The sequence below is a fragment of the Alternaria incomplexa genome, assembly GCF_024043165.1.
Source record: "Alternaria incomplexa strain BMP 0042 chromosome Unknown scaffold_4, whole genome shotgun sequence".
Classification (NCBI taxonomy): domain Eukaryota; kingdom Fungi; phylum Ascomycota; class Dothideomycetes; order Pleosporales; family Pleosporaceae; genus Alternaria; species Alternaria incomplexa.
In genome coordinates this window covers 1,062,009-1,085,019 of record NW_026249853.1, presented here as the reverse complement: position 1 = coordinate 1,085,019, position 23,011 = coordinate 1,062,009, and the positions used below count along the sequence as shown (strand labels likewise).

General features: G+C 53.2%; 9 protein-coding genes and 1 non-coding gene across 10 annotated transcripts; 4 read left to right on the top strand and 6 right to left on the bottom strand.

Annotated features, from left to right (window-relative positions):
• Positions 1-6: 6 nt before the first annotated feature.
• J4E90_003563 (uncharacterized protein) lies at positions 7-1,845 on the bottom strand (the record flags this gene model as incomplete). The annotated part of the gene is made up of 3 exons (XM_051433131.1): positions 7-432; positions 521-1,733; positions 1,808-1,845. 3 exons carry the CDS (start codon positions 1,843-1,845, stop codon positions 7-9), a joined length of 1,677 nt encoding a protein of 558 aa, XP_051293029.1.
• Positions 1,846-3,132: 1,287 nt separating this feature from the next.
• J4E90_003562 (uncharacterized protein) lies at positions 3,133-4,784 on the top strand (the record flags this gene model as incomplete). Its single annotated transcript, XM_051433130.1, has 3 exons — positions 3,133-3,520; positions 3,603-3,900; positions 3,950-4,784. 3 exons carry the CDS (start codon positions 3,133-3,135, stop codon positions 4,782-4,784), a joined length of 1,521 nt encoding a protein of 506 aa, XP_051293028.1.
• Positions 4,785-5,390: 606 nt separating this feature from the next.
• Positions 5,391-6,014, bottom strand: J4E90_003561 (uncharacterized protein; the record flags this gene model as incomplete). The annotated part of the gene is made up of 3 exons (XM_051433129.1): positions 5,391-5,471; positions 5,534-5,862; positions 5,987-6,014. The coding sequence occupies 3 exons, from the start codon at positions 6,012-6,014 to the stop codon at positions 5,391-5,393; spliced, it is 438 nt and encodes a 145-aa protein (XP_051293027.1).
• A 964-nt stretch (positions 6,015-6,978) lies between these two features.
• Positions 6,979-10,277, bottom strand: GDH1 (glutamate dehydrogenase (NADP(+)) gdh1; the record flags this gene model as incomplete). Its single annotated transcript, XM_051433128.1, has 3 exons — positions 6,979-7,125; positions 7,178-9,884; positions 9,934-10,277. The coding sequence occupies 3 exons, from the start codon at positions 10,275-10,277 to the stop codon at positions 6,979-6,981; spliced, it is 3,198 nt and encodes a 1,065-aa protein (XP_051293026.1).
• A 1,410-nt stretch (positions 10,278-11,687) lies between these two features.
• J4E90_003559 (uncharacterized protein) lies at positions 11,688-13,373 on the bottom strand (the record flags this gene model as incomplete). The annotated part of the gene is made up of 1 exon (XM_051433127.1): positions 11,688-13,373. The coding sequence occupies one exon, from the start codon at positions 13,371-13,373 to the stop codon at positions 11,688-11,690; it is 1,686 nt and encodes a 561-aa protein (XP_051293025.1).
• Positions 13,374-16,112: 2,739 nt separating this feature from the next.
• J4E90_003558 (uncharacterized protein) lies at positions 16,113-16,836 on the top strand (the record flags this gene model as incomplete). The annotated part of the gene is made up of 2 exons (XM_051433126.1): positions 16,113-16,286; positions 16,339-16,836. The coding sequence occupies 2 exons, from the start codon at positions 16,113-16,115 to the stop codon at positions 16,834-16,836; spliced, it is 672 nt and encodes a 223-aa protein (XP_051293024.1).
• Positions 16,837-16,899: 63 nt separating this feature from the next.
• On the bottom strand, positions 16,900-17,559 carry J4E90_003557 (uncharacterized protein; the record flags this gene model as incomplete). Its single annotated transcript, XM_051433125.1, has 2 exons — positions 16,900-17,457; positions 17,551-17,559. 2 exons carry the CDS (start codon positions 17,557-17,559, stop codon positions 16,900-16,902), a joined length of 567 nt encoding a protein of 188 aa, XP_051293023.1.
• Positions 17,560-19,015: 1,456 nt separating this feature from the next.
• J4E90_003556 (uncharacterized protein) lies at positions 19,016-19,804 on the bottom strand (the record flags this gene model as incomplete). The annotated part of the gene is made up of 1 exon (XM_051433124.1): positions 19,016-19,804. The coding sequence occupies one exon, from the start codon at positions 19,802-19,804 to the stop codon at positions 19,016-19,018; it is 789 nt and encodes a 262-aa protein (XP_051293022.1).
• Positions 19,805-20,015: 211 nt separating this feature from the next.
• On the top strand, positions 20,016-20,101 carry J4E90_003555. The gene has a single exon. It is a non-coding gene; the product is annotated as a tRNA-Tyr (tRNA).
• A 332-nt stretch (positions 20,102-20,433) lies between these two features.
• On the top strand, positions 20,434-22,937 carry J4E90_003554 (uncharacterized protein; the record flags this gene model as incomplete). Its single annotated transcript, XM_051433123.1, has 3 exons — positions 20,434-20,485; positions 20,962-22,400; positions 22,446-22,937. The coding sequence occupies 3 exons, from the start codon at positions 20,434-20,436 to the stop codon at positions 22,935-22,937; spliced, it is 1,983 nt and encodes a 660-aa protein (XP_051293021.1).
• Positions 22,938-23,011: the final 74 nt, after the last annotated feature.

Below are 23,011 nucleotides of genomic sequence, written 5' to 3'. Positions count from 1 at the left end.
GCTACCTTAACCAAGATTACCCAACGAACATACATTCCCCTCCATAGTACAATACGGCATCTGAATCGGCTCCGCCCCAATCCCCTTCGCCACTAACCTCTCTCTCATCTCACTCAACCGAGGCGCCGCATCAATCTGACTCCTGTTCTGACCCATCTCGTCCTTGGCACCCGACCACAATACCTCCGCCGCAGCCGCAGCACGAGGCCAGATCATCCTATCGACATTAACGGGATCGGTTTGCTCGGCCCACATGTGCGCTTCGCCGCCGATGACGAGATGCTGGTTCTCGGCAGGGACGCCGTGTAACGGGTCGTACGAGTAGATTAGTCGCCAGTTGTGGAAGGGGGCGCAGTAGTCTTGGTAGGGGTAGTAATTCGCGCTGACGGAGGGGTAGAAGTTTAGCCATTGGCCTTTGCCGCAGTCGAGGTACTGTTTGAGGTTTGTTAGTATAGCACAACGCAAAATGGCCGTTTCCTGGGATAAAATGAGGGAGGGAGAGGAAAAGGTTTCGGCTTACCCAGTAGTTGTAGTTCCCAACTATAGCTTTATGTCCCTTTGACACAATCTGAGCAACTGCTTCGTCGCTCTGCCACGATTGCACGAGTACATCGGAACCGAGTGTTAGGTTCCATTCCAGCAGCATCTCTTCCCACACCACAGGTGTAAGTCCCATGGCGCGTACCTGGTCATGGTTCCGATCAACAAACTTCTGCATGAGCGGTTGCAGGATCGCCGAATCATTGCTCTTGACCGTGTCATCAAACAAATACGCGTTCTTGTTCACTTCATCACCACCAGTGTGGAAGTACGTCGAGTACGGAGACACTCTAGGTAGTACATCATCGAAGAGCTTCTCTAGGAAATCGTAGACAGCGGGCGAGTTCAGTTTCAATGTGCCAGAGGGTGGAGAGGCGGCGTATGTGTTCCAGTCTGGCTGTATGCCAAACGCAGCTATTAGCTCTGGCATACTGTAGTGGATGCTGGAGGTGTGGCCTGGCATGTCGATTTCGGTGATCATTTCCACGCCTTGGATCGCGGCGTAGCGTTGTATCATTGCGAAGTCGTCGGCTGTGTAGACTAGATCGGGTCGGTATGCACCCTTGGCGGATAGCTCGGGCATGGAGGGGATTTCCAGGGGCCAGGACTGGCTGTCTGTCACGTGAAGGTGGAAGCGGTTCATCTTATTGTAGGCAGCAGCGTCGATCTGTCGTTTGATGTCGGCTGTGGAGAAATAGTTGCGTGACACATCGAGATTGATACCGCGATGTTGAAATTTTGGACTGTCGGTGATTTGCACGGGTGCCAGGGGAGTGTACACATGTTGCTGATCGGAGTGTGCGTAGAACAGCTGAGAGAATGTTGTCAAGCCTCTTGCTATCCCTACGCTGGTGTTTGCGCTGATGCTTGCAACCCCCTCTTTTGTCAAGGTCAGACGATAGGACTCGTCAACCTCCCCAGCTAGTGGCTTGGTGACATTAGAGTCGGCGGTTTTGAGCACTTTGACGTCGACGCGAGAGATGTATGACGTATTCGACTGGCTTGGAGACGGCTCATCCCAGTCTCTAGGGTAAAACTTCCATGGGTAAAAGTTGGTTTGAAAGAGTGTTGCCCATGTAGAATTGATAGCGTACACAACAATGTCGTCGCTGGTGATGCCTTCTCCCGTGGCTGTTTCGGACTTTTCGCTAGGTACCGGCCCCGTGTATTGCGTGCGCAATTTCAGGTTGCTGCTGTCCTGTGTGTATGGAACTTGATTAGAATTGAACCCGAAGAGAAAAGGGATCTGATCCAGAATTGAGCCTACATTTCTTGCGCCAGGTTCGTACCAATAGAATGGTACATCTTGTTTAATGAAAAGAACAGCATCGCCATAATCATGGGAGACAGGTACAGGCCAAATGGCTGCTACTGAGGATATGAGAAGAGATAGTGTAGTACATGTAAGAGGCTTCATGATGCAAAGAGACCGAATCAAGATTGGAAGAATCAAAAGATCGTTGAATAGGAGAGAAGAGGCGGGTGGATAGTAATCTATGTATAAGAGCGAAAACTGGCGCAAGGCATTATACCTATGTAGGCCCGATCCGGATGCTCCGAATGGTTTCTCGAGGCGTAAGCTCCTGCGGTGTTCCCGGCAGTTGCAACGGTTGATAATATATCGATGCCAGTAGAATATTCAGACTCGGTCTGAGGTAAGCAGTTTGTAACCTTGTGGTTGTATCGCAATGCTTGAACGAGCACCGGAGAGTTCTACAAAAGCGAGCTATCCCTGAAGTGGGGCAAACCGTGGAATCGAGCAATAGGTACGATGACGTGCGGGCGTTCAGCTGTCAGCCTCCTCTTCGTCGAAACTTTATCAGCTCCGACTTAAGCTCCAAGCTGCTGTAATGTGCCACCTGAGCCACGCCCTCCATATCGCATGATCTTCTGGGGTTGCCCGCGGGTTGATGGTGACGGGAAGATGCAGCCGACTCGGCAAATTGGGCGATCAGCGACAAGATGACAGGAGGTATACGCGTCGCATGTTTTCCCGCAAGCAAGTAGCTGAATCTTCGCCAGTCACGAATGTACCGTCTCCTGCTTTGTATGCTGTCCAGTATGACAACAGCAAGGTGGTCGGAGCCCCAAGTCTTCCAGAATTCGTCCGAGCGGCCACGATGCTCCCACCATCCCCACATGGTCCAGCTATCTCGATCGCTCTTCCCCGCTTTTGCAGGGCATCAGGGATGCGCATGAGCGCACGACAGCTACGCGAGCCCTTAGCATTGCTCCCTTTACGTCGAAAATTGCGAGTCTTGCGGCACGGGGGCTTTCAGATATCAAGCCGAGGTGTCCCAAGAGCACACGACGCTCTGATTGCACCACGACGGGAGGCAGCAAGCTCGTGTGCTATGAAGAAAGTTTAGCATTGCGGCGCCAATGCTCTTCACGTCGCCAGGCAGCTGTCAAAACTCGGCTTTCTTGTCGATCCGAGAACTTTAGGGTAGGTCGATTACCCGCCGGTAGTCCACTCGGCGTTCATAGCGCATTCTCTTCCATGTGAATGCCACCATATATGCGGTGCTAATACCCTGCGAAGCGCCATCCGTCTTAGACGCACAGTCGCCAATCGCGACCGAGCTCACGGACATGACGAACTATTTCTCGACTCCCTACCTCCTCGGCGCTGCAGTTGTCTTGTACATCGGCTACAGGCTCGTCCAGCAGATCAACACCGATGCGCGAATTCGCAAGCTGGGCGCGCGAGCGCCAGTCCGAAAGACATACTTCCCGTATGGCGTTGACATGGCATACGAAGTTGTCACCCATGCTCTGAAAGACAAGTCGTACGAGCTATGGGTTGCCATGTTCAACAAGTGGTGCGGTCCAGGGCGATACACAATTGAGGCTGGCGTTGGCGAGCGCGTGGTTCTGACCGCAGACCCCGAGAACATCAAGGCTATTCTTGCGACACAATTCAAGGACTACGGCAAGGGAGAGCAGTTCAGGAAAGACTGGCACACCTTCTTGGGCAACGGTACGTACACCAGAGAGTGGGGTCCTAGGGCAACTACGCCGCATCAGACCAAATGAATGGACGGTTACTGACTTTCGCATAGGTATCTTCACTACCGACGGGCAACTATGGCACAACTCACGCCAGCTGATCCGACCGCAATTCGTCAAGGACCGCCTCAGCGACATCGACATCTTCGAACAGCACACCCAAATCCTCATGTCCAAGATCGCCGAGAGTGAGGAGATCGATACGCTTGATATGATGTTCAGGTACACATTGGATGCCGCTACACATTTCCTCCTGGGCCAGAGTGTAGGCAGTCTGGACGAGCCACAAACGGTCTTCGCGGACGCGTTCTACAACGCTCAGCGTATACAGAGCTTTGTGTCTAAGATCGGGTACGTAGACTTGCTCCAACACATCAAGCTTGTCACTAACACCACATAGACCTCTAAATTGGCTTATACCTCGCAAATACCTGGGCTTCTACGACTCGATCAAGATCATCAACGACTTCGTCAACCCCTTCATCGACCGAGCCCTTGCGCTCTCCCCAGAAGAACTCGAGAAGAAGACAAACCACGACGAAGGCTACACATTCCTCCACGCGATCGCAGGATACACACGCGACCGAGACATGCTCCGCGACCAACTCGTCTCCGTCCTCCTAGCAGGCCGCGACACAACCGCGTGCACCCTAACATGGGTAATCTACCACCTATCCATCGACCCAACCATACTCGCCAAGCTACGCCAGGAGATTCTCCAGACAGTCGGTCCCGAGCGCCAGCCCACCTACGAAGACTTGAAGAACATGAAATACCTGCAACACATCCTGAACGAAACCCTGCGCCTCTACCCCGTCGTCCCATACAACATCCGTCTCGCGCTCAAAGACACCACGCTTCCCGTAGGCGGCGGGCCCGACGGCACCCAACCCATCGGCATCCTCGCCGGCACACCAATTGGCTACTCAACGCTCGTCATGCAGCGCCGCGAAGACTTGTACCCGCCCACGTCCGCTTCCTTCCCTCCGCCCTCGGTCTTCGCGCCCGATCGATGGGACAACTGGAACCCGAAAACGTGGACATATGTGCCATTCAATGGTGGACCTAGGATCTGTATTGGCCAGCAGTTTGCGCTTACCGAGATGGGATATACGCTTGTCAGATTGTTCCAGAGGTTTCAGACGGTGGAGAACAAGATGGGTGGGGCGGATCCGGGGATGCATGCGGATATTGTGTTGCAGCCGGCCAAGGAGATTAAGGTCGTCTTCAGATAGGGTGAGGGTGTGGATGGGGGATGCGTGTAGGAAGCATTGGAGGTTGACAATGTACGAGCGTTCGCGTTTCTCCGATTTGCATGTCGCTCTCTTGCTCTGTTTAGTCTGCTTAGCTTATTGCTTTGCCATGTACTGTCGTTGTCTAGTATACCCGTCGAGATACACCACCCTGCTGTTAATACCATGAAGTCTCCTGGACATACTTGCATCTATTCTTTAGCTATCTGTCAGCATCACGTCGTCTTATCGTGAAGCAAACATGGCACCTCTCAATGTCACAGGAGCCCAAGATCATCCTCAGTCTCCGGAAAACATTGTATAGTACCAACCCTCATTGTCTAATTAACAAGTCGTATCAAAAACGCCTGGGTATCTTATCATACACTTTCCGAACAGCAACAGTGGAGGAAACGAAAGAAAAGAAACGGGCTCATCGTGACTCGTAAGAAATGAGCGAAACAGAGGCGATACCAATACACCCTGTCCTCTTCGTGCTGGACACGGTGGCATGTCATGACGCAAGCAAAGCGGGTGCACAACAGATGAACCGATGCCTACGCCCCGAGCATGTTGTACACAGCAGAACGCATAAAGAGCTTCTTGTTCTTAGGCCTTTACGCCCCGAGTCCGCGGTGCGGCGCGCTTGGTCGTCGAGTCTGTGCCTCGTGCTTTGGCGGTGCCTGCGGCCTGGAAAGAAAAGGAGCATTAGCTGACGTGTCTCTGATTAACAAATACGGGGGATAATTTACCTCCTTTCCCGGCTTACCCTCCACATCACCAACAATCTTCTCGGCCTTTCCAACAACCTTATCAACAACCTTCTCCGTCTTGGTCCTCGGCTTCTTGACTGTCTTGACGTTGGGGCCGGTTGTCTTCTTTGGTGCAGCAGCGGCCTTAGGCTTAGTCGTAGTCGTCTTCTTAGTAGTGGTAGTCGTCGTGGTGGCTTTGGGCTTGGTGACGCGGCCAGAGGCTACTTTGCTGGTGCGGGGCTTGGATGTGTTGGCTTTGGTGGTCGTGCTGCGTTTTGTGGGCGCGACAGCGTTTTCGATTTGCTGGACGAGACGGGGCTTGGAGTTGCCTTTGGGAAGAGGTTAGTGTTTTGCTGCTTGGCTGAGAAGAGGTGTTCGCGTATGGAGGCGTGGTTGGGGCAGTGCAGGGCTGTATGCGTGTGCCGAGCTTGTGGAAGAAGGGGGAAAGCTTACCAGTTCTCGCGCGTGTAGTAGCGGCCATCTTGCTTGTTCTGAAGGTTTCGAGTAGTTTTGAGTGTTATTGTAGTGCGTGGAGTGGTGAGTCGAAGCTGGATGACAGGTTAGTACGCGTGCCGCGTAATTTGGAAGCAGTGCGCGAGATGCGAGGCTTCCCAAGAAGCTATGCTATCAAAAGTGAAGAAACATATTGAGGAGACGCAGGCGATCAAGAAATACACAAGAAGAAGGCAGAAAAAGCGCGTTGTGCAAAACGCGCGCGAAGTCCTGCTGCCATGCCGCCGACGTGGCTCGTGGAAGCGCAAAAAAGCAGGCGATCGCACAGATATTTGCGCTTCATAAGTACAGAAACGGAAGGAAAGGAAGGAGGCGACTTACTCACAGCTATCGGCGACAGTATCCTGGGTGTGGTGTGCGGACGCGACAAGATTGGTGTTGTAGAAAGTGGGAGGGTCGAGGTCAGAACGGGCGGGGGAAGCTCGCACTTTAAACTCTCAAGCGAGACGGAGGACGTGTCTCATCACAACAACACATGGCAAGGTCAGCTGGGCCAATGAGCGATCCGCTAAACCTGCTCGTATCATATGGGAGCTTCCTGATCAGGCTGTTGGGCTTTGAAAGTCTAGTCGGATTCGCAGCCTTTTGCTGCTTGAGGTGTGTGCCTGCCTACCTCGCAACACACCGCTCTCCCTCTCTCCGGGGCTACCGTATTACCATGATGGTCTGTCACGACCGCGAGAAAAAGGTTACAGGCATGAACGCGTGTCTGAACATTTTTGTAGTAGGCTAATGAATTGTAGCACTTGTATTCATCTATCATTCGTTCGTACAGCTAAATAGCCGCCCGTGTCAGCACCCATTCTATGGGATCCCTAAGCGCCGCCCATGTCCATGGTCGGGGCATATGTTTAAACCTCAGATAACTTTTGATCCCTTGCCCAAACGCCGTGCGAGCTCTGACGCTCATGCCCAATACTCATGACAGCCTTCTAGCGAGTAGCTGAGTTGCTACCCTTTGCCATGCGCTTGCTCATGAAATCGAAGAAAGAGAATTGACTGGCTGATACACCGTACTCGTAAACGAAGCGGCTGGCGAGGTAACTTCCGAAAATAGCACGTAGATAGTTGTCGGGTACCTGTATGCCTGTTAGTCCATGCTTCAACTGCGCAGTATTGGTTGTAACTTACTCTCTTGATAATCTTATCGAGGCCGATCTTCTCGAGTAGGATGTTCGGCAACGCCTCCTTGAGAATCGATTCCCGGAACTTAACGTCCTTCCACAGCTCGGTGTTCTGTAACTCCTCATCGAGCTTTGTGATCGCGGTACTGAGGGTGTCGCTGAGAATGCTGCGAGGCTGACCAGTCTCCTGGTGTTCCCTCCAAATGGCCTCGAACTCAAGACGCGCGTTGTTCTGGATAGTCTTCTGCACTTCCCGAACGTAGTTGTTGTAGAACTCCGGTGCCTGGCCATCTTCACCGACGCACATATGCTTAAGGAAGCTCTCGTCGTCGAATGCCAGCGATGCAAGGACCTCGAGCGAGGAAGAAGTAACACCACCCTTGTTGGCTGAAGCATCCTTGTACAGAATGCAGCCAGCCTTCTCAAGGCGAAGCTTAGCGTCTTGGGTGATGAACAGGTTTGCACCCTCCACAATGTAAGGGATCACCGACTTGCCGTCGACAATGAGCTTGTTGGCGGTTGACAGATCGATGGACTCAGGTCGGCCACCACATGGAACAAAGGAGTCGTAGTGCATGTCGCTGCGAAGATGGAACGTGTTTCGGAAGGTTGTGCCGTTGTACACGAGGTCTCCGTTCGGTAGTCGCTTGTTGGTGTCGTCGACCAGAATACGGTAGCCTTCTGACGAAAGCTTCGAAGCATCGAAGTGGTTAATCATCTTGCGCTCCCTGGCTAGACGTACCAGCTCCTCGTGGTTGATTCCGTTGTTGTCGACCAAGACACCGGAACCGTCAACGATAGCAACGTACTTCTCATTACTGAGCAGAATCTCGTTCGAGCCAAGATCACCATCGGGGCCACCTGTCTGCAGCTTGCGGACCTTGCTGGGGTCGAGGTTAAGCTTGCGGTAGATACCCAAGACGTACTCGCGGACAGACAGAGTTGTCATGCCGTATCGGTCGTGAGGGATACCACCCAACTTGGGGCTCTTTCCAGTGAAGAAAGATTTCCACCATGGCGCACCACGAGCACGCGCATGCTCAGTAGCCCAGTCGACGAGATCAGCAGTGTTCTCGTCGGGACCCATGAAGAGGATCTCCTCCTTGCCGTGGAGATCGACAATAGGATCCTTGATACCAGGACTGGTAGGAGGCAGGAGAAGATCGAGGATACTGTCGATGTACTTCTCAAAAGCGCCCCGGGCCTTGTCCTGGTGCTTGAAGTCAAGGAGAACGACACCCTTGGAGCCACCCTCTGGGATGTCCTTGTTCTTACGTTGCTGCGTGTTTGCGAGGTTGTAGTTCTCGTCAAACATGGAGCGCGCGTTGATGGAGTATGCCTCCTGACTCCTAGATTTGACGATACGAATGCCACCACGGGCAATGTCGCGGAAGCGAAGATGGAAACCACGGAACTCTGAGCCAATGACGAGGAACATTCCGTACAGCGGCTGGGGGTATTCTGTGGAGGGTAGGAAGTTGGGATTTAGGCGGAAGCTGATGGCGACCTTGGTGGGAGTGTAGAAGTTGGTCTTCAGCACTGACTGGTTGAAGACACGGAAAGCAGTCATCACCATCTCGTGGTGGTCGTTGACAACAGCCTTGTTAATGGTGTCGGTCAGTTCCGCATCTGTTTGGACCTTGTCGACCTGGAGGCGGAGATAACTCAGAGTTGGTAGGAAGTCATCCTCTTGACCCCGAGTCTGGACGTAGTGAGTCTTAGCGAATGGCAGATACAAGGTGTGAACCAGTTCCGGGTAGGTCATGATGATCTCGTAAATGTAGTCCGCGGTAAAGGTCTCGGCACGTAGCCGGCGCTTCAGCTTAGATAGCAACTCGGCATGTACACTGTTCTCTGGGTCCAGAATAGCCGACAGAGCAGTGTATTCGCTTCCAAGTCGGTTGAGGAAGTGGGTAATGAAGACCCAGACGCAGTGTGCGTAGATGGTCTCTTGTAGACTCAGTCTGCTCGTAGCAAAGAGCGTCTGGAACTTGTTCTGCGGAAGACAGTAGAGCAACGAAACCTCCTTGGTGATCTGGTGGATCGAGGCTTCAATCGGTGGGTGCTTGGCACCGGCAGCTCCTGGAAGCGGGCGCAAGTAGAGAGACATGACAGTGTAGCCGTTGGAGAACTGCTCGACATACTTTCGCGAGGTAGTCAGGCCGTAGTAATGGTACAAGTCGCTCAAGGCACTGAAAAGACCCAATGCACTTCCGCGCTTGAAGCCGACGACTAGGCGCTTGTCTCTTGAACCTTCGATGTCGAAATGGTCAATGACGGGACCAGTACGCTCTACAGCGACTTGGAGAATCTGCTGGTAGATGACCTTTGTGTTTTCAGTCGCCTTCTGCAGGAAACGCTTGTCACCAATCTTCTCAATGTTGGTCTCTGTCTCGCTGGGGTTGGGGTCGACAAAGTCGCACTGGTAGACGAAGTAGCATCGCAATTGCTGGTCGTCGCTTCCAGGCAGCGGGCTCTCCGAGCGGAAGCTCTCTACGCGGTATGCGAGGCCAGGCTTGGATACAGCCAAGTACTTCTTGCCCAGACGCTGCTCGTACTGAGGACCGTCAATGACGGACACACCGGGTCTGCTGGTATCGATGTATACAGCGTGATCCGCGGCTTCCTTGTCGAGCCGGATCTCGAGGCGCTTGTCGTCTCTGGCGTATGCGGCAACCTTCGCGGCGTAGAGCGAGTGGATGTGGCTGATGATTCTGTAACCTCTGTTAGTGTAGTTCCGGGAAGATTGAAAGCCACTCTTACGCTTCTACCGTCTCGGTGGCAAAGTACATGTCGTCAATGCCCAGCTCGTTGTAGAACCACTTGGTTTCTGACTCTACGAGCTCTGGAGGCATGAAGCCCTTCTCCTCAACGCCGTCCATAACGGCCTCCATCTGCTGGGCCTTGCCCTCGAACACGGGTGCAACATATCCGGAGCCGCCCGAGCCTTCCTGTGGGATTGTTCGAGGTGTTGAGCTTCCTGAGCCCGGGGCGCTCAAATGTGTGGGAAGAGGTGAGGGTCGGCGGTCTGGAGTATGGAGAAGCTGCTCGAGCTGCTTGTGCTGGGGTGCGAGGCCATTGACGGCTTCAATCGGTGTGGAAGCCATGCTGGGCGTGTGCAGTTGGGGTGTGTGGTCTTCAGCGAGGTGCTGTTATAGCGATTGAGACAATGCTATTTGAATTGCGTGCTCGGTGAGACGCGTCAGGCGTGATGATAAAGCGCACGAAGTTTGGACGATCGGGCAATAGTGGGGCCCTTGATGATAGAGGGGCAGAACCCAAGCCTTGAGCTCGCAAAACACTAAAAGAAGGGCTCGTTAGTCGACGATTCAGTGCATCCGACAAATACGATGCACCGCTATTTCGGGCATCGTAATTGCCATGACGCAGGAACGCTAGCTTACCTCCTAGTACAACCAACGAGCCGCAGCCGTCGATCACCGCTTCGGATAACGATGGTACAGGCAATTGGACAGATGATCCACCGCTCTTCTGTATCCTGCCCTGGGGAATCGGGATGGCAGTTTGTGTACAGGTAGATGTGCAGTAGTCCGTATACCCGTCTAATGCATCCGATGCCAGTCAAGACGTGAGTGACAGCGACCCTGCTAGTACGACGCTGCAATCTTCGAGGTACCTGGCGGTGCAACAGCAACACCCTGGTCTGCCGATATCAAGATAAGATGCGGGAGTAAGAATAGTAGAGTAGAATGAGGCTTGCAAAGAGGGTCCGGTCAGTGCCCCAGCAGCGAAAGCGGGCGCCCGTCATCTTTATAACCTTTCACGTCTTGTCTCATGGTCGTTGGAGGCTCGGCAGCGGCGTACCTGAACTCAACCGCGGAAAGCCGAGTCAAGCTTCCCCAGAATGTGCAGCCGCTAGCGCCTGCACCGCAGCGCCCACCTGGGCAAACTTCACGTAATTAGAAACGGGGCCACCAAGCCGGTGCTCGCAGTGCTCCAAGAACATGACCTGCAAAAAAGCCGCATCAGAGTTTTCCTCAATCCGCCGACCGAAACCTGGCCTTGACTGCATGAGCTATTGCACCATATGCGCGCGCAATGAGGAGCGCCGTCAAGGCCGCCGCATTAGTGCCTCCTCACCTCGCATCCCCACCTACGCGTCCTGCAGAATTGAACTCACGATCCTTGGCGCCGTCTCCAAACGGTTTCCATGACTGATGGGGCCTCCTGGGACTGGCTTGTCTGCTGCACGTGCTGCCAGTCCGGGCGTTACAGGCCACGTCTTCCAGGAGTTCCGGTGGTCGGTCATGAGGCGAAGGGTCATCCAGCCCGCGGACAGCAGGTCACGATGCCCGTCGCTTCCGAGCCATGGCCATTGCACGACCAGTGAAGCCGTCGTAATACACCGCTCTCCATGTCACGATGCTTCGTGTCAGCTGCAGTGCCATGGCGATTACAAAGTCTGGATTTCACGATCCTCGCCACAGTGCTATTTTCGTGCGAGCTGGCATCTAGACTATCTAATCACATAATAGGGTTCAGAACATTGGGTATTCTCAGTTATCCTCACCAAACTCCTTGCCGTTGATCGTCAGAAGCACTTTGTAGCCGTGTCCTCCTATCCAGTTCTTCTTCTTCCCTGCCTTTTCCACCTTTTTGAGCGCTGCATGAAGCCCTTCATCGAGTTCGTCCGGCTCCTTGGTAAACTTGAAATCGATACACAATTTCTCGTTTTCTTTCTTCGTCATTGTCCACTGGGAAGTAATCTTCACCCTCTTCTCTCGTATCAGACCCGCAGGATAAACGCTGGCCAGAACTGCAGCAACGCGGCCAAGCAACATACACCACCATCGCAAGTCTTCTGGCACGAGCTGCAGCATTCGGCGGTAGAAGTCCTGCTCTGTTGGACTGATAGAACTGTAGCCACCGTAGCGCTCGCAAAGGAAGATGGCAAGTATCGCGCGGTCTTCGTGTGTCAAACCATGTGCAGAAGAGAACAAACCGGTCGTTGTACTTCGGAGCGCAGCTCCAGCTTGGAGGTCCTTGACTTGCCCCATGTGTGCAAACATAGCACGCCCAAAAGCTCTCTGCATCTCGTAGTTGAACAGTTCTTGACGAGACGCTGTTGGCGGAGGGGTACTGACTTCCTGCAATATCGCAGTAAACTCCCCGCTCGATGGCTTAGCGTATCTCATCGTAGTTTCGAACAACGGACTGGGCGTGAGCCACATCTCTGAGAAGTACATGCCTTCCCTCACACCGCCTTGGCAGAAATACACATCTTTGATGCTCGGCAGTGCTTTGGACAAGCAGTTCACCAGGAAAGCAACTGCTGGAACCTGACTTGCTCTGCGGGCCGAGACTCGAAAGATGTCGGGTGTATCCTCTCTTTGCACCGCCGCTTGTACAGCCTGAGTGTCGTGAAACGCGTCCTTGGTCGTCCGGAATCCATTGATGATGGGTATGGGATATGGCTGAATCGCATGCTCCGACATGAGTACAAAACCCCAGCCTCGGAAGCCGCCTCCAGACAGGTAAAGCGAGAGACCTTCGGGTAACTGTGAGCGGTCCAGCAACTGCTGTGGTACCTCTATGTATTGTACCGCAGCTTTAAGGTCCGCAATGACTTGGCTTTCGAACGTCCGGAATGCATCGCTATCAGGAGAGCCTGCTTCTTCGAGCCTCTTCGCGAGGGCAGCCGCGCCGTATGGTAGGCTTGCACTTCCTTTCTCGCATGTGTCAATTTGGCCGCGCTGTGACGGGATCATCCAATTAATCTGTGTAGAGCCTCCACCAAGGTCCATCATGAGTCCAATCGGGTTATGATAGGAGCTCGCTACACCGAAAGCTCCAATCCGGCCTTCCATCTCCTTCGACAAGAGTTGTACAGCCCAGCCAGTAGCATCCTTGATCTTGCTTTGGAAGTCTCCAGAGTTGCTGGCTTTCCGAGTAGCTTCAGTAGCTACAATCTGAATCTGCTTCTCGGGTACTCCAAAATCTTCACATGTATTCTTGAAGCGCAATAGTGACTTGACCACTTGTTTGATAGTCGGCTCTGGTATCGGCACCACCTGGCCATTTTCGTACTGCGCATCGTAGAGCGAAATTGCTGCCCGATCCAGGTACACAGTCGGCAACAGCCTACTCGTCGCGGGCGCCAGGTCGGTGATCGAAAAGCGGATCCCGTTGCTCCCCATGTCAACCAACCCATGGAGGTGTCTTGACTCGTCTGTCGTGACCATTTTGGTAGTGCAGGTTCCCCGGATTTGCGATTGGTGCCCCAGATGTCAGCCAAGAGGTAAGCGGAAGAAACGGTGCGAACCGTAGAATTTTGATGGCGTGATTAACGCGGTTCCAGTTCGAGACTTAGTTTCTCTTACCCCCAGGAAACTCCTTAGCGGCGCTGTTGTGTCCCGCCTTATGCAAGAGTGATATTGATTACCCCCAGCTTTCTGAAGGTAGTTTCTATTACCCCCAGATTACTTGAGAGGTTGTTACAGCAGTGTCTTGTGATGTGAAGTATTTTCTGGGCTGACTTTCTGTGTTCGCGATGACGTTGCGGGGGTCCCCACTACCTGCATGGAGGAAGAATATGGCGCTAGCAATCGCGACCAATCATGCGAGGGGTACGTAGGACAGAGACTTTGGCAGGAACGTTCGATGACCGCGGCCGCGACGACGGTAGAAGGCGCTGTGGAGATCCAGGTTGCGGTATCGGTCTTGTCACTTAAGCGCCGAGCAGTGTGGTCGAAGGTATCGCCTTTGCTGTTCGTTACATTCCGTCAATTCTGGGAAGGAAAAGTCAAATGATGTCGAGCCAGAATCAACAACAATCTGGTCAGCCATAGACTCAGCCGACTAAACAGTAATGGGAACCCAGATATATCATGGAAGAGATAGAATTGACTGCCTGTTGCGCACTGCAGAAGGGCGCGAGAGATATCAAAGGGCGCTGTGAGGGCTGAAAGACGGCAATCGGCATCTCCAAAGTCGGAAGCGAATCATGCTTTGTATGGCCAACTCTTCCGCATCCAGTCTTCGATCAAGTCGACTTCGTGGGTGGCTGAGCAGACCGCGACGGCCGGAGCATGCGATAGCAGTCGACGAGAAACTGCCGTTCGAAGAAAAGAACGTGCAAGACGTAGACACCACCCACTGCACCCATACTGATCAGCTCTCCAAGCACTCCAAGCCGTCCGAGAAAGCTGATTGCAGGCTTCATTCGCATCAGGGTAGGTATAACAGCCGCGGGCGCCACGGCAGTAAGTGAGGGCAACGTCTCGAGTACATTGAACTCGGAGCCGTTCCTCGCGAAGAACCTGCCAATAAACCAGGTATTCCAGACGATGCGCAAGCCCATGTTGACCGTGTTTGCAAGAACCACGCCATTGCCTCCCATCTCGAGCTGCCCGATGAAGAACCAAGCACTACCCGCGAAGAGCGCAAAGAAGATGCCCATAGAAATGGACTGTGCGTATAGCTCTTTGTTGGTTGCCACTGCGGCTACAAAAGCCTCCGTGACTCCGTTGATAGCGAGAAAGGGTATGTAGTAGCAATACGTGGAGAGTACCTGCGAAGCAGAGGTTGCAGACCACTTTTTCCCAGCGACGATGGAGAGAAGCACTGGAGCTAGTACAGGTCCTAGTGTAACCGCGAACAAGGAGATAATTCCATAGAGTCGAAGTATGGTACTCAATACCCTAGAAGCTTGAGCAAGGTTTTGCTTTTGTTCGTCCGACTTCTTTAGATCCTTCTTCTCCGTTGCTGACGTCTCTACGTTTGCGCATAGTTTGGCGAACATGTTGCGACTACTTTCTTCAATGGGTTGGAAAAGCATGCGTGCAATGAGGCCTCCATAGTTTGAAGCGAGCGCATAGGCGCCTTGATCTGCGAGAGATGCCAGCGTTGTAATGAGAAGAGAGTCTCCCTGGGTGAGAACATACTTCAGCGCTGACTGCAGACTAAGAGATGCAGTCAGTCGCAGCAGAGGAGCTGAGAAGTAATTCATCAATGTCGGGTTTTCCTGAGTGGATGGTACTCTTTCCGGGAACAGCGAGAAGCCATCAGTCTTTGCAACAGGCCACGTTTTGTACGAATACACAACAAGCAAAGCCAATGCATACGCCAGCTGCCCGATAGCGAATGGCAAGACCCCAATGTCCAAGCCAGCTCGACTAGCCAAGATAGCTGAGCCACATGTACCAACGCAGCGCAGCAAAGTAGCTGAACTCTCAGCCGACGCTCGAACCTTGTAAAGTAGCTTCTGCTGCACAGCAGAAAACGCCGGCTCGCTCAGCAGTTCCAAGAAAGTAGCCAGGCAATACACAACCAGGGCCTCCATGAAGTACGGAACGTTTGGCGTATCGGAACGCATCCATAGTAGCGCGAGAAGATACGCCAGAGGCGTGCCGAAAAAGACAGCGAGATACGAAAGGTTGACGACAGCCTGCGTCCCATGAGCCTGACGCTGCAGCGCCACGCGCAGACTCTCGCGGGCAAAATACAACACAGAGATGGAAAACAGCTCCAGCTGCGCCGACACGCCCAATAGCTCTGGTGATAGGAACCTCAACAGAACCTGATTGACAGCAAACGTCAGCGCGCGAGAAGCCACCTGCAGGAGGATGAGAAAGGTGGCTCCCTTCGCGGAAGCGGAAAGTATTGAATTCGACATGGTAAAGGCTGGATCTGACCGGAAACGACGAAGAAGCTTTGGAAATGATGTAAAGCGCTCTTCAGGACGCCATCTTGATTGGTTGTGTGGTTGTATGCGGTGTGTTTGAACAGCTGGAGTTTTGGAGATGGGCGTTACATGTCTGTAAAGGGAATAGCTCTTGACGCGTGCTGCAAGGCACAAGCGCAGGCCACAGCGACAGCGACAGCTTGATGACATGACACACGACACAATGTGAGTCTTAATCAGCGCACAGTACAGCCGGCAATGGCTCGATATTACTTTCTCGTTCCGCACGCTCGCGACGATGGTGGTGGTTGATCCGCAGATATTCGCGAGGACCGAACGCCTGCTGCTGCGCCCGTTGCGCCTCGAAGATGCAGAGGACGTGTTGTTGATGCGGAAGCATCCGGAAGTGATGAAACATACGTCTCTTCTACCTTCAGATGACCTCGAAGGCACGAAAGCATGGATTCAAGGTGTAAGCCTACTACCCTACATAATGCATCCGGACGTATGCTAACCGTCTACAGTGTCACCAGGTTGAATGCAACTGGAACTTTGCAATCGTCCTCCTAGCGCCACACGAAGGCCCGCACGTCATCGGCTTGATAGGAGCAGTCCGCGCCCCAGAGATTGGCTACATGTTCAACGCCGAATACTGGGGACGAGGGTACGCTACCGAAGCGTTGGAAGCGTTCATGCCCTTGTTCTTCGAGCATTACTCGGGCCGTGATATCGCGGACTATGTGTCGGAAGACTACGGACTAGGCACATACAATGGCAAGGCAAACAACGGACGGGTAGAGGGAGATGGGAGGAACAACAGGAACAGGCTGGCACCGAGGTACGACTTCGCGGAGGCACATACAGATACCGAGCTGGCAGCTAGTCAGAATGTCTTGACAAAGGTTGGCTTCAAGCTACATGAGAAGAGGGAGAACGACTTTGACAATCCTGTTCTGGGCATGAGGTCGACTTATATCTACAGGATGTATAGAGCTGCCGCTGAAGCAAAGCCTCCTAGGTAGACCCGGAAGGGCCGAATGTCTGGACAAGCTACCTACGCGCATACCATGTGTTCGTCTGTGGCATCACCAAAGCACTTTGACTCTTGTGTGCTCCCACCCATCTCCCGTCTTGTCTCGAAACCGTTCTGCAACCTCAAAAGCTGTAGTATCTGATTCTTTGATGCCCTTTCTCTTCTTGGTCCGTTCCATATCACTGTCACTGGATTCGTCGTCGCTAGACGGAGTCACGATGTTTCCTAGCATCTTCCGTAGCCTTGGGTCATCTTCGATTTCGGGACCAGCATCGCTATGTTCTTCTGCTGCGATCTCGGGATTGTCAGTTTGATGGGTAACGTGCTTCTCGGTATAGACTTGGGCGAAGTAATCTACCGCTGGTGTGGTAATTATGGGCTGTGTAGATGACATAGTGGGGGGTAGTGGTGGAGAGTCACCAAGCTTGTGGCGCCAATGAGGTATCTTCCACCTCGACTGCTGGTGACGTGCATTGTCTGGGGTCTCGGGCACATCGTCGAAATAGTCCCGTGTGACGATGAGATCTCCTCGTCCGCAGGCACGCATCATGCCCTCTTCCGAGGAAGCGGGGCCCCAGTTGGAATTTGGTGTAACAGAGGTGCGTCGTACCTCAGGGATTTAGAAGAAGAGATACCTGTCGAAAGCCCACATGACGGGAAACGTCACCCCTCGGACCCGTCGATTGGCAGTATTCTTACCTACACCTTCCATGTCTGCTTCTACTTCAATGCACAGAGCAGACTGGGTATGCCTGAGACGATGTAACGAGGGTATACGTTGAACGGGCTGGGAACTAATCTTTTGGCGTTCCGCGCGATTGTCCGACTTGTCCTCAAATTGTGTTCGTTCTTGCTTCTTTTGTTTCGAAGTAGTGCGACTAAAAAATATGGTGTCATGTCTTCGCCGATAGTTCTTCGGTACTGCTGCCTGACATATCAGTTTGGAGAAGAACCCGGGTTCAGATGAGGAGCTGGAGCTTTCTCGTGATAAGGGGCTCCGTGAGTCTTCACGTGTGGTTATCGCTGGCGGCCCATCTGTCCATCCGCTCGCAGTGAAGTGTGGTATATAATCGCTGCTTTGCTTGCGTATCTTACGCCTCTGACTGACGTATTGCGCCAGCTTCTCTTCGGTAGAAGGCCCCGTATAAAGCCCAGGCCAAGATTCCGTCTCGGAAGGTGGGCGGGCTTGGTGACCGGCGGCTGGAGAATACCGGTGATGGGAATGTGACCGCAGGGCTGTCACGAATCTTCTCTCTTTGCGCTGCTGGAACAGTGGAATATGATTTGCGCTCGAAGGGGGTGAGAGGGTATAGCACGCTGCTAGCAACTGCAAAGCGATGAGTTGGAGAATCGTCTCGCAGGCGACGATGTTACTTGGAGAGATGTCTGTCATGATTTTGTCGTCATGAAGTTGTTCAAGTAGTTGGTTTGCAGTTGGAAATGTCTGTATCTGTCAGTTCGAAGAGCAGCCCCCCGGCTCAGAGCTGCTAACGCGACGAGGCTGCCGCGCCCGAGGCGCCCAGAACTCATCACATTATTGTGACTGCATCCAGTCTCCGATCTCTCTCGTGATTCTTGCTTCTGATTTTGCAGATGGGATGTTGTCGTTCAGTGTGTCTTGAGCGTAGTCGTCATTGAGCCGGGTGACATAGCCACCATCTTTACCAAACAGCCAGTGTAGGGACGTGTCGGTCATGTCTAGAGGCTGTTTTGGAATGATGCCGACACTCAGTCTGTCTAGTTTTCGCTGCATCGGGATGGGTAAAGGTAGAGTATGCGTAGGGGGCAGGATGATAGATCAGGTATGAGATAATAGAATGTGGAGGAGACGTGACCGATGTGATAGTCCATTGGAAGCACGTCTGAAGAGGTAGCCATGTGCGGTCTAGAACGAAGGCGCCTCGAGCTTACGCTTTGGCGGCAGGTACACTGGTGGACGACGTGGCAAGTGCACCTAAGTAGGTCTTACGCAGTGACAGCACTCTTGCGGATACTGCAGCATATCGCTTTATCCTACTACGCTTAGAGTTTGTTCAGCCATCTTCTGTCGTTGACATACGCTTTGAGACAGTCCTTCTAACTCGCAATGGTGCTTCGCGACTTGTTTGAATGAGGTAGCACGTGGTGGTCCTACCGCCTTCGGCTATCCATTGCCTTTCGCATACATCTCACGTGCCGCCCATGACCGAGTCGCCATATTTTTGCGAGGTACCAGTTCCTGCATTGGCGATCCGAGTTGTTGCCTTCTCTGCGACTAGACGCGAGCCCTCTGATGTCTTCGAGATTGCCAAGCGCGACTTCTCTCCTCTCTTGGCTTTGGCCTCATTCAGCCTGGCAAGGAAGCTCGACGAAGCGGGTGAGGCCTCTTCGTTGCTGGAATGCTGAACGTCTGGTATGTTGTTTACGCTTGTTGTAGTACCCTGGTTACCGTCTGCAGTAGACGCGACCTCCGCTGCCTGTTGCGTATTACTAGCGTCGTCGAAGAGGTCGTCGCGCGGTCGCAAACGTCCAACCTTTGCTACCAGCTTTGCGGAGCCTAGAGCTAACAAGTCGACCGACGGCAGAGATCGCAGCGTGTCTGATTGAGTTGATGGGTTCGCGTTCGGCTTCACGAAGAACATGTCGGTTCCGACAGTCGACGTCCAATGGCAACTCAGCAGCTGGCCGTTGTACATGACCAGTGGGTTTGGCGTGTGTAGGCCAATGATTTGAACTTCGCCCATGGTTGCCGTCTCTTGTCCATCGTTGCTGTCGGCGGCGAACTCGGTTGGTTGAGCTCGAGCGGCATTCAGTGCGCGCAATCGGCTCTTGAGCAGAGTCGGATGACCTGGTCTACCCTGCGAGACCATGGGTATCTGCGCTGCAGGGACATTAGACAAATCGAGCGGGACGTAGAAATCTTCTGTCTCGTTCTCGTCGTATTCGTACTCCCACTCATCCTCCTCAGGCGCGGCCATGATTAGCGGCGTTGTTGTGCGTTGGCGCAGGTTGAAGGATCGCAAAGCTAACAGTGGTGGGGCCGGGTGAGAGAAGGGTGCAAATTGGTCGCCAACTAGAGGGGTTCGACTTGCACGGAAGCATCAGAGCCGACAAATATCGTTGGAATATAAATGTTATTGTTGCCCATTTCTCCATCGAAAAACCAAGCACGACTTCGATTGAAGTATTCTCCCCGTAGCTCAGTTGGTTTAGAGCGTCTGACTGTAATATCTGCTGTCATCAGAAGGTCCCTTGTTCGACTCATGGTGGGGAGATCGTTCTTTTTTTGCGTTTTGTCGCGAAGGTGGCAGAGACCACTTCTTTTGCTAGTGTGATGATCACGAGCAGATACATGATTCCGCTATATTCTGGAGCCGTGTTTTTGCGCGTCGTGGTAGGCTCGGAAAACAACAGACACAGTCCTCTACGCCACCCTTCACCAGATGACTGAACCTTGGATCCACCATGAAGTGGCAGGGACATGCAACAAGCCACAGCTAAGACTAACCTCCCCATGTTGTGGGTGTGCGATTGCTGCAGGCCGTGCCTGGAAGCCAAGTTGCGAGCCGCATGCCTGCCGAGGTCCCCGCGGCGTCTGGAACCAGGGATGACGACGTGTGCCCAGCCGGCAGCTGTGCAACATGCATCAAACACCAAACGTACGCGCCACCTCGATGCCAACTACTGTCGCGCTGCCTGTTCCATTGTCGCACTGAGTGTTTGCTCACATTGGCAATCCGACATCCTCTCAAGCCGGGTTCTTGCACGCAATCGGCTGGCCACGGCCGTCTACTCGCATCAGTAAGTGTCCTTCCGCCTATGTCCGGCCAGATTAGAGCATTCCAAGTCATCATGACCTTTCCGCTACCTCCGCGCCCTCCCCGCTTTTCCCTACACCATTAGCCCATTTCAAGCCTCTTTGGACTGTGCGATGGCCGCTCTACTGTCGATCAAGCCAGTCGCGCCCTGCACTTGCCATGTCCGGCATCACATAGCTCTGTCGACTATCGGATCTTGGGCCACGCCTGCCGTTTTGTCAGCCATCCGGCAGTATCGGCTTCAGATCTTTCCTACCTCGAGCCAAATGTCTCCTACTTTGCCTGTTCGAGCCTGTGAATAGAAGCTAACCAGTCAGTGCCCATCGTTCCATACCTCCAGCATGGCGGAGGGCAGGTCCCACTGCAGGCGGTCCTTCCGTCATCGCTTCCGTCTTCATCCATACCTTCAATAGATGTACCTGAGTACACTCCGATAGCAACATACTCTCCCGATCCTCCGACCGAAGTTCCAGACGCTGCGCAGGACGGTGCTCACTCCCACTTCCTACCTACCATCGATATTCCTACGCAGCATTCTTCCCAAACGAAACCATCTGAAGAGGCTACTACATCTCTCGCTGGTACCGACGACTCGTTAACCGAGGACGACGCTCAGATGAAGGGCAGGAAACCCGCCATCGCTGCTGCGGGTACCTTCTTTGGCTTGTTCTCGTTCTCGCAATTATACCAAAACGTTCTTTTCGAAAGCCTGACCCCCTCGAGCGAACGCGCAGACGAAGCGGCCTGGGTCGCGTCGTCTCAGTCATGGGTAGACCGGAAGGCCTGCAATTGGTTCGGCATGTGTGGCCTGGCGCATCTGAACAAGGCGCAATGGACCACACAGACTGTGAAAGCGCAGAGCCAGAGGACAACGGAAGATGGAAAGGAGGCCAAGGTCAATTTGACCGACTTCTGGAATGATGCGCGAAACATTCCAGGTGATTACAAACCGTCGGAGCAACTCGAGATACCACAATACGTGATAGACCACGCGCCCCTCATCCACCTCTTCTCTGGAGAAGAGTACTGGCCAGGTGACATGGCAGAACACTTGATTCACACTACACCGCATCTGAACTACACGCCTCTGCAAGCATCTAGCGACCACCCGAACATTAGTGATCTTGGTGACCTTAACAAGTGGGGACGGTTTGTGTACCTCCAGAGCGATGACAACGTCGAGGACCGCCCGTCCTGGCTGGGTGCGGATTACAACATACCCAACGCGCCGAATGATGGAAATGACGACGATGACGACAAAGAGTATCACAAAGTGCCTGGACATCTCACGGAGGACAAGAATGGCGAAAAGTCAAGCTGGTGGCATGTCGGTGCTGGCGATACTAGGGATCGAGGTGGCATCCGGCCAGATCCCACAGCTCCCGGTCTACCAGTCCCTTCGGAATTGCCCGAAGGCGAAGAGCTCGTTGATGACGATGATAAACACTGGCGATCAGAGCTGCGTTATGCTCGACGCAGCTTCACTGGCAAGAAAGTCGTCGGTGGTCGAAGTGATGCGCCCGTACCGCTGGTTATTGTAGACAAGGGTGATGGTGTGGTGGACGCTTTCTGGTTCTTCTTTTATAGTTACAACCTTGGTAACGCTGTTTTCAACATTCGTTTCGGCAATCACGTTGGTGACTGGGAACATACTGTGGTCAGGTTTCAACATGGCGAGCCCAAAGCAGTGTTCTTTAGTGAACACAGCTTTGGAGAAGCGTACACCTGGGACGCTGTAGAGAAGAGTGGACAGAGGGTAAGTTCAATGTCTCAACACCGTAAGCGACACTAACATATCTAGCCCATCGGCTTCTCTGCTACCGGTACCCACGCGATGTACGCTACGGAAGGTGTACATCCGTACGTCTTGCCTGGTGGCATCCTCCACGACGTCACAGATCGGGGCCCTCTCTGGGACCCTGTCATGAACATGTATTCATACAAGTACGACTACCGGTCCGACCGCCTTGTTGCATCGAACCTCAACCCGCACGCACCTACCTCATGGTTCTACTTTGGCGGCCACTGGGGCGATAAGTTCTACCCACTTAGCGACCCCCGACAATACCGCTTCTTGGGCCAGTACCATTACGTCAATGGACCACTTGGCCCCCGCTTCAAGAATCTAGGGCGGCAGGAAATTTGTCAAGGCAACGGCGAGTGTGTGCTTAAGGGACGTCCCGGAGAGAAATCTAGGATCACAAAGAGGTGGGTGAACATTGGCGAGGGTGAAGAAATGAATGAGGAAGACGCAAAACGCGTCTTCGGCAAAGAGTATGATTCGGCGTCTTGAAGATGCGATGACGAGGATATGACATTATTGATAGCGACCTTTTGTTGACACTCATTGTATAGCTGCACGGCGTT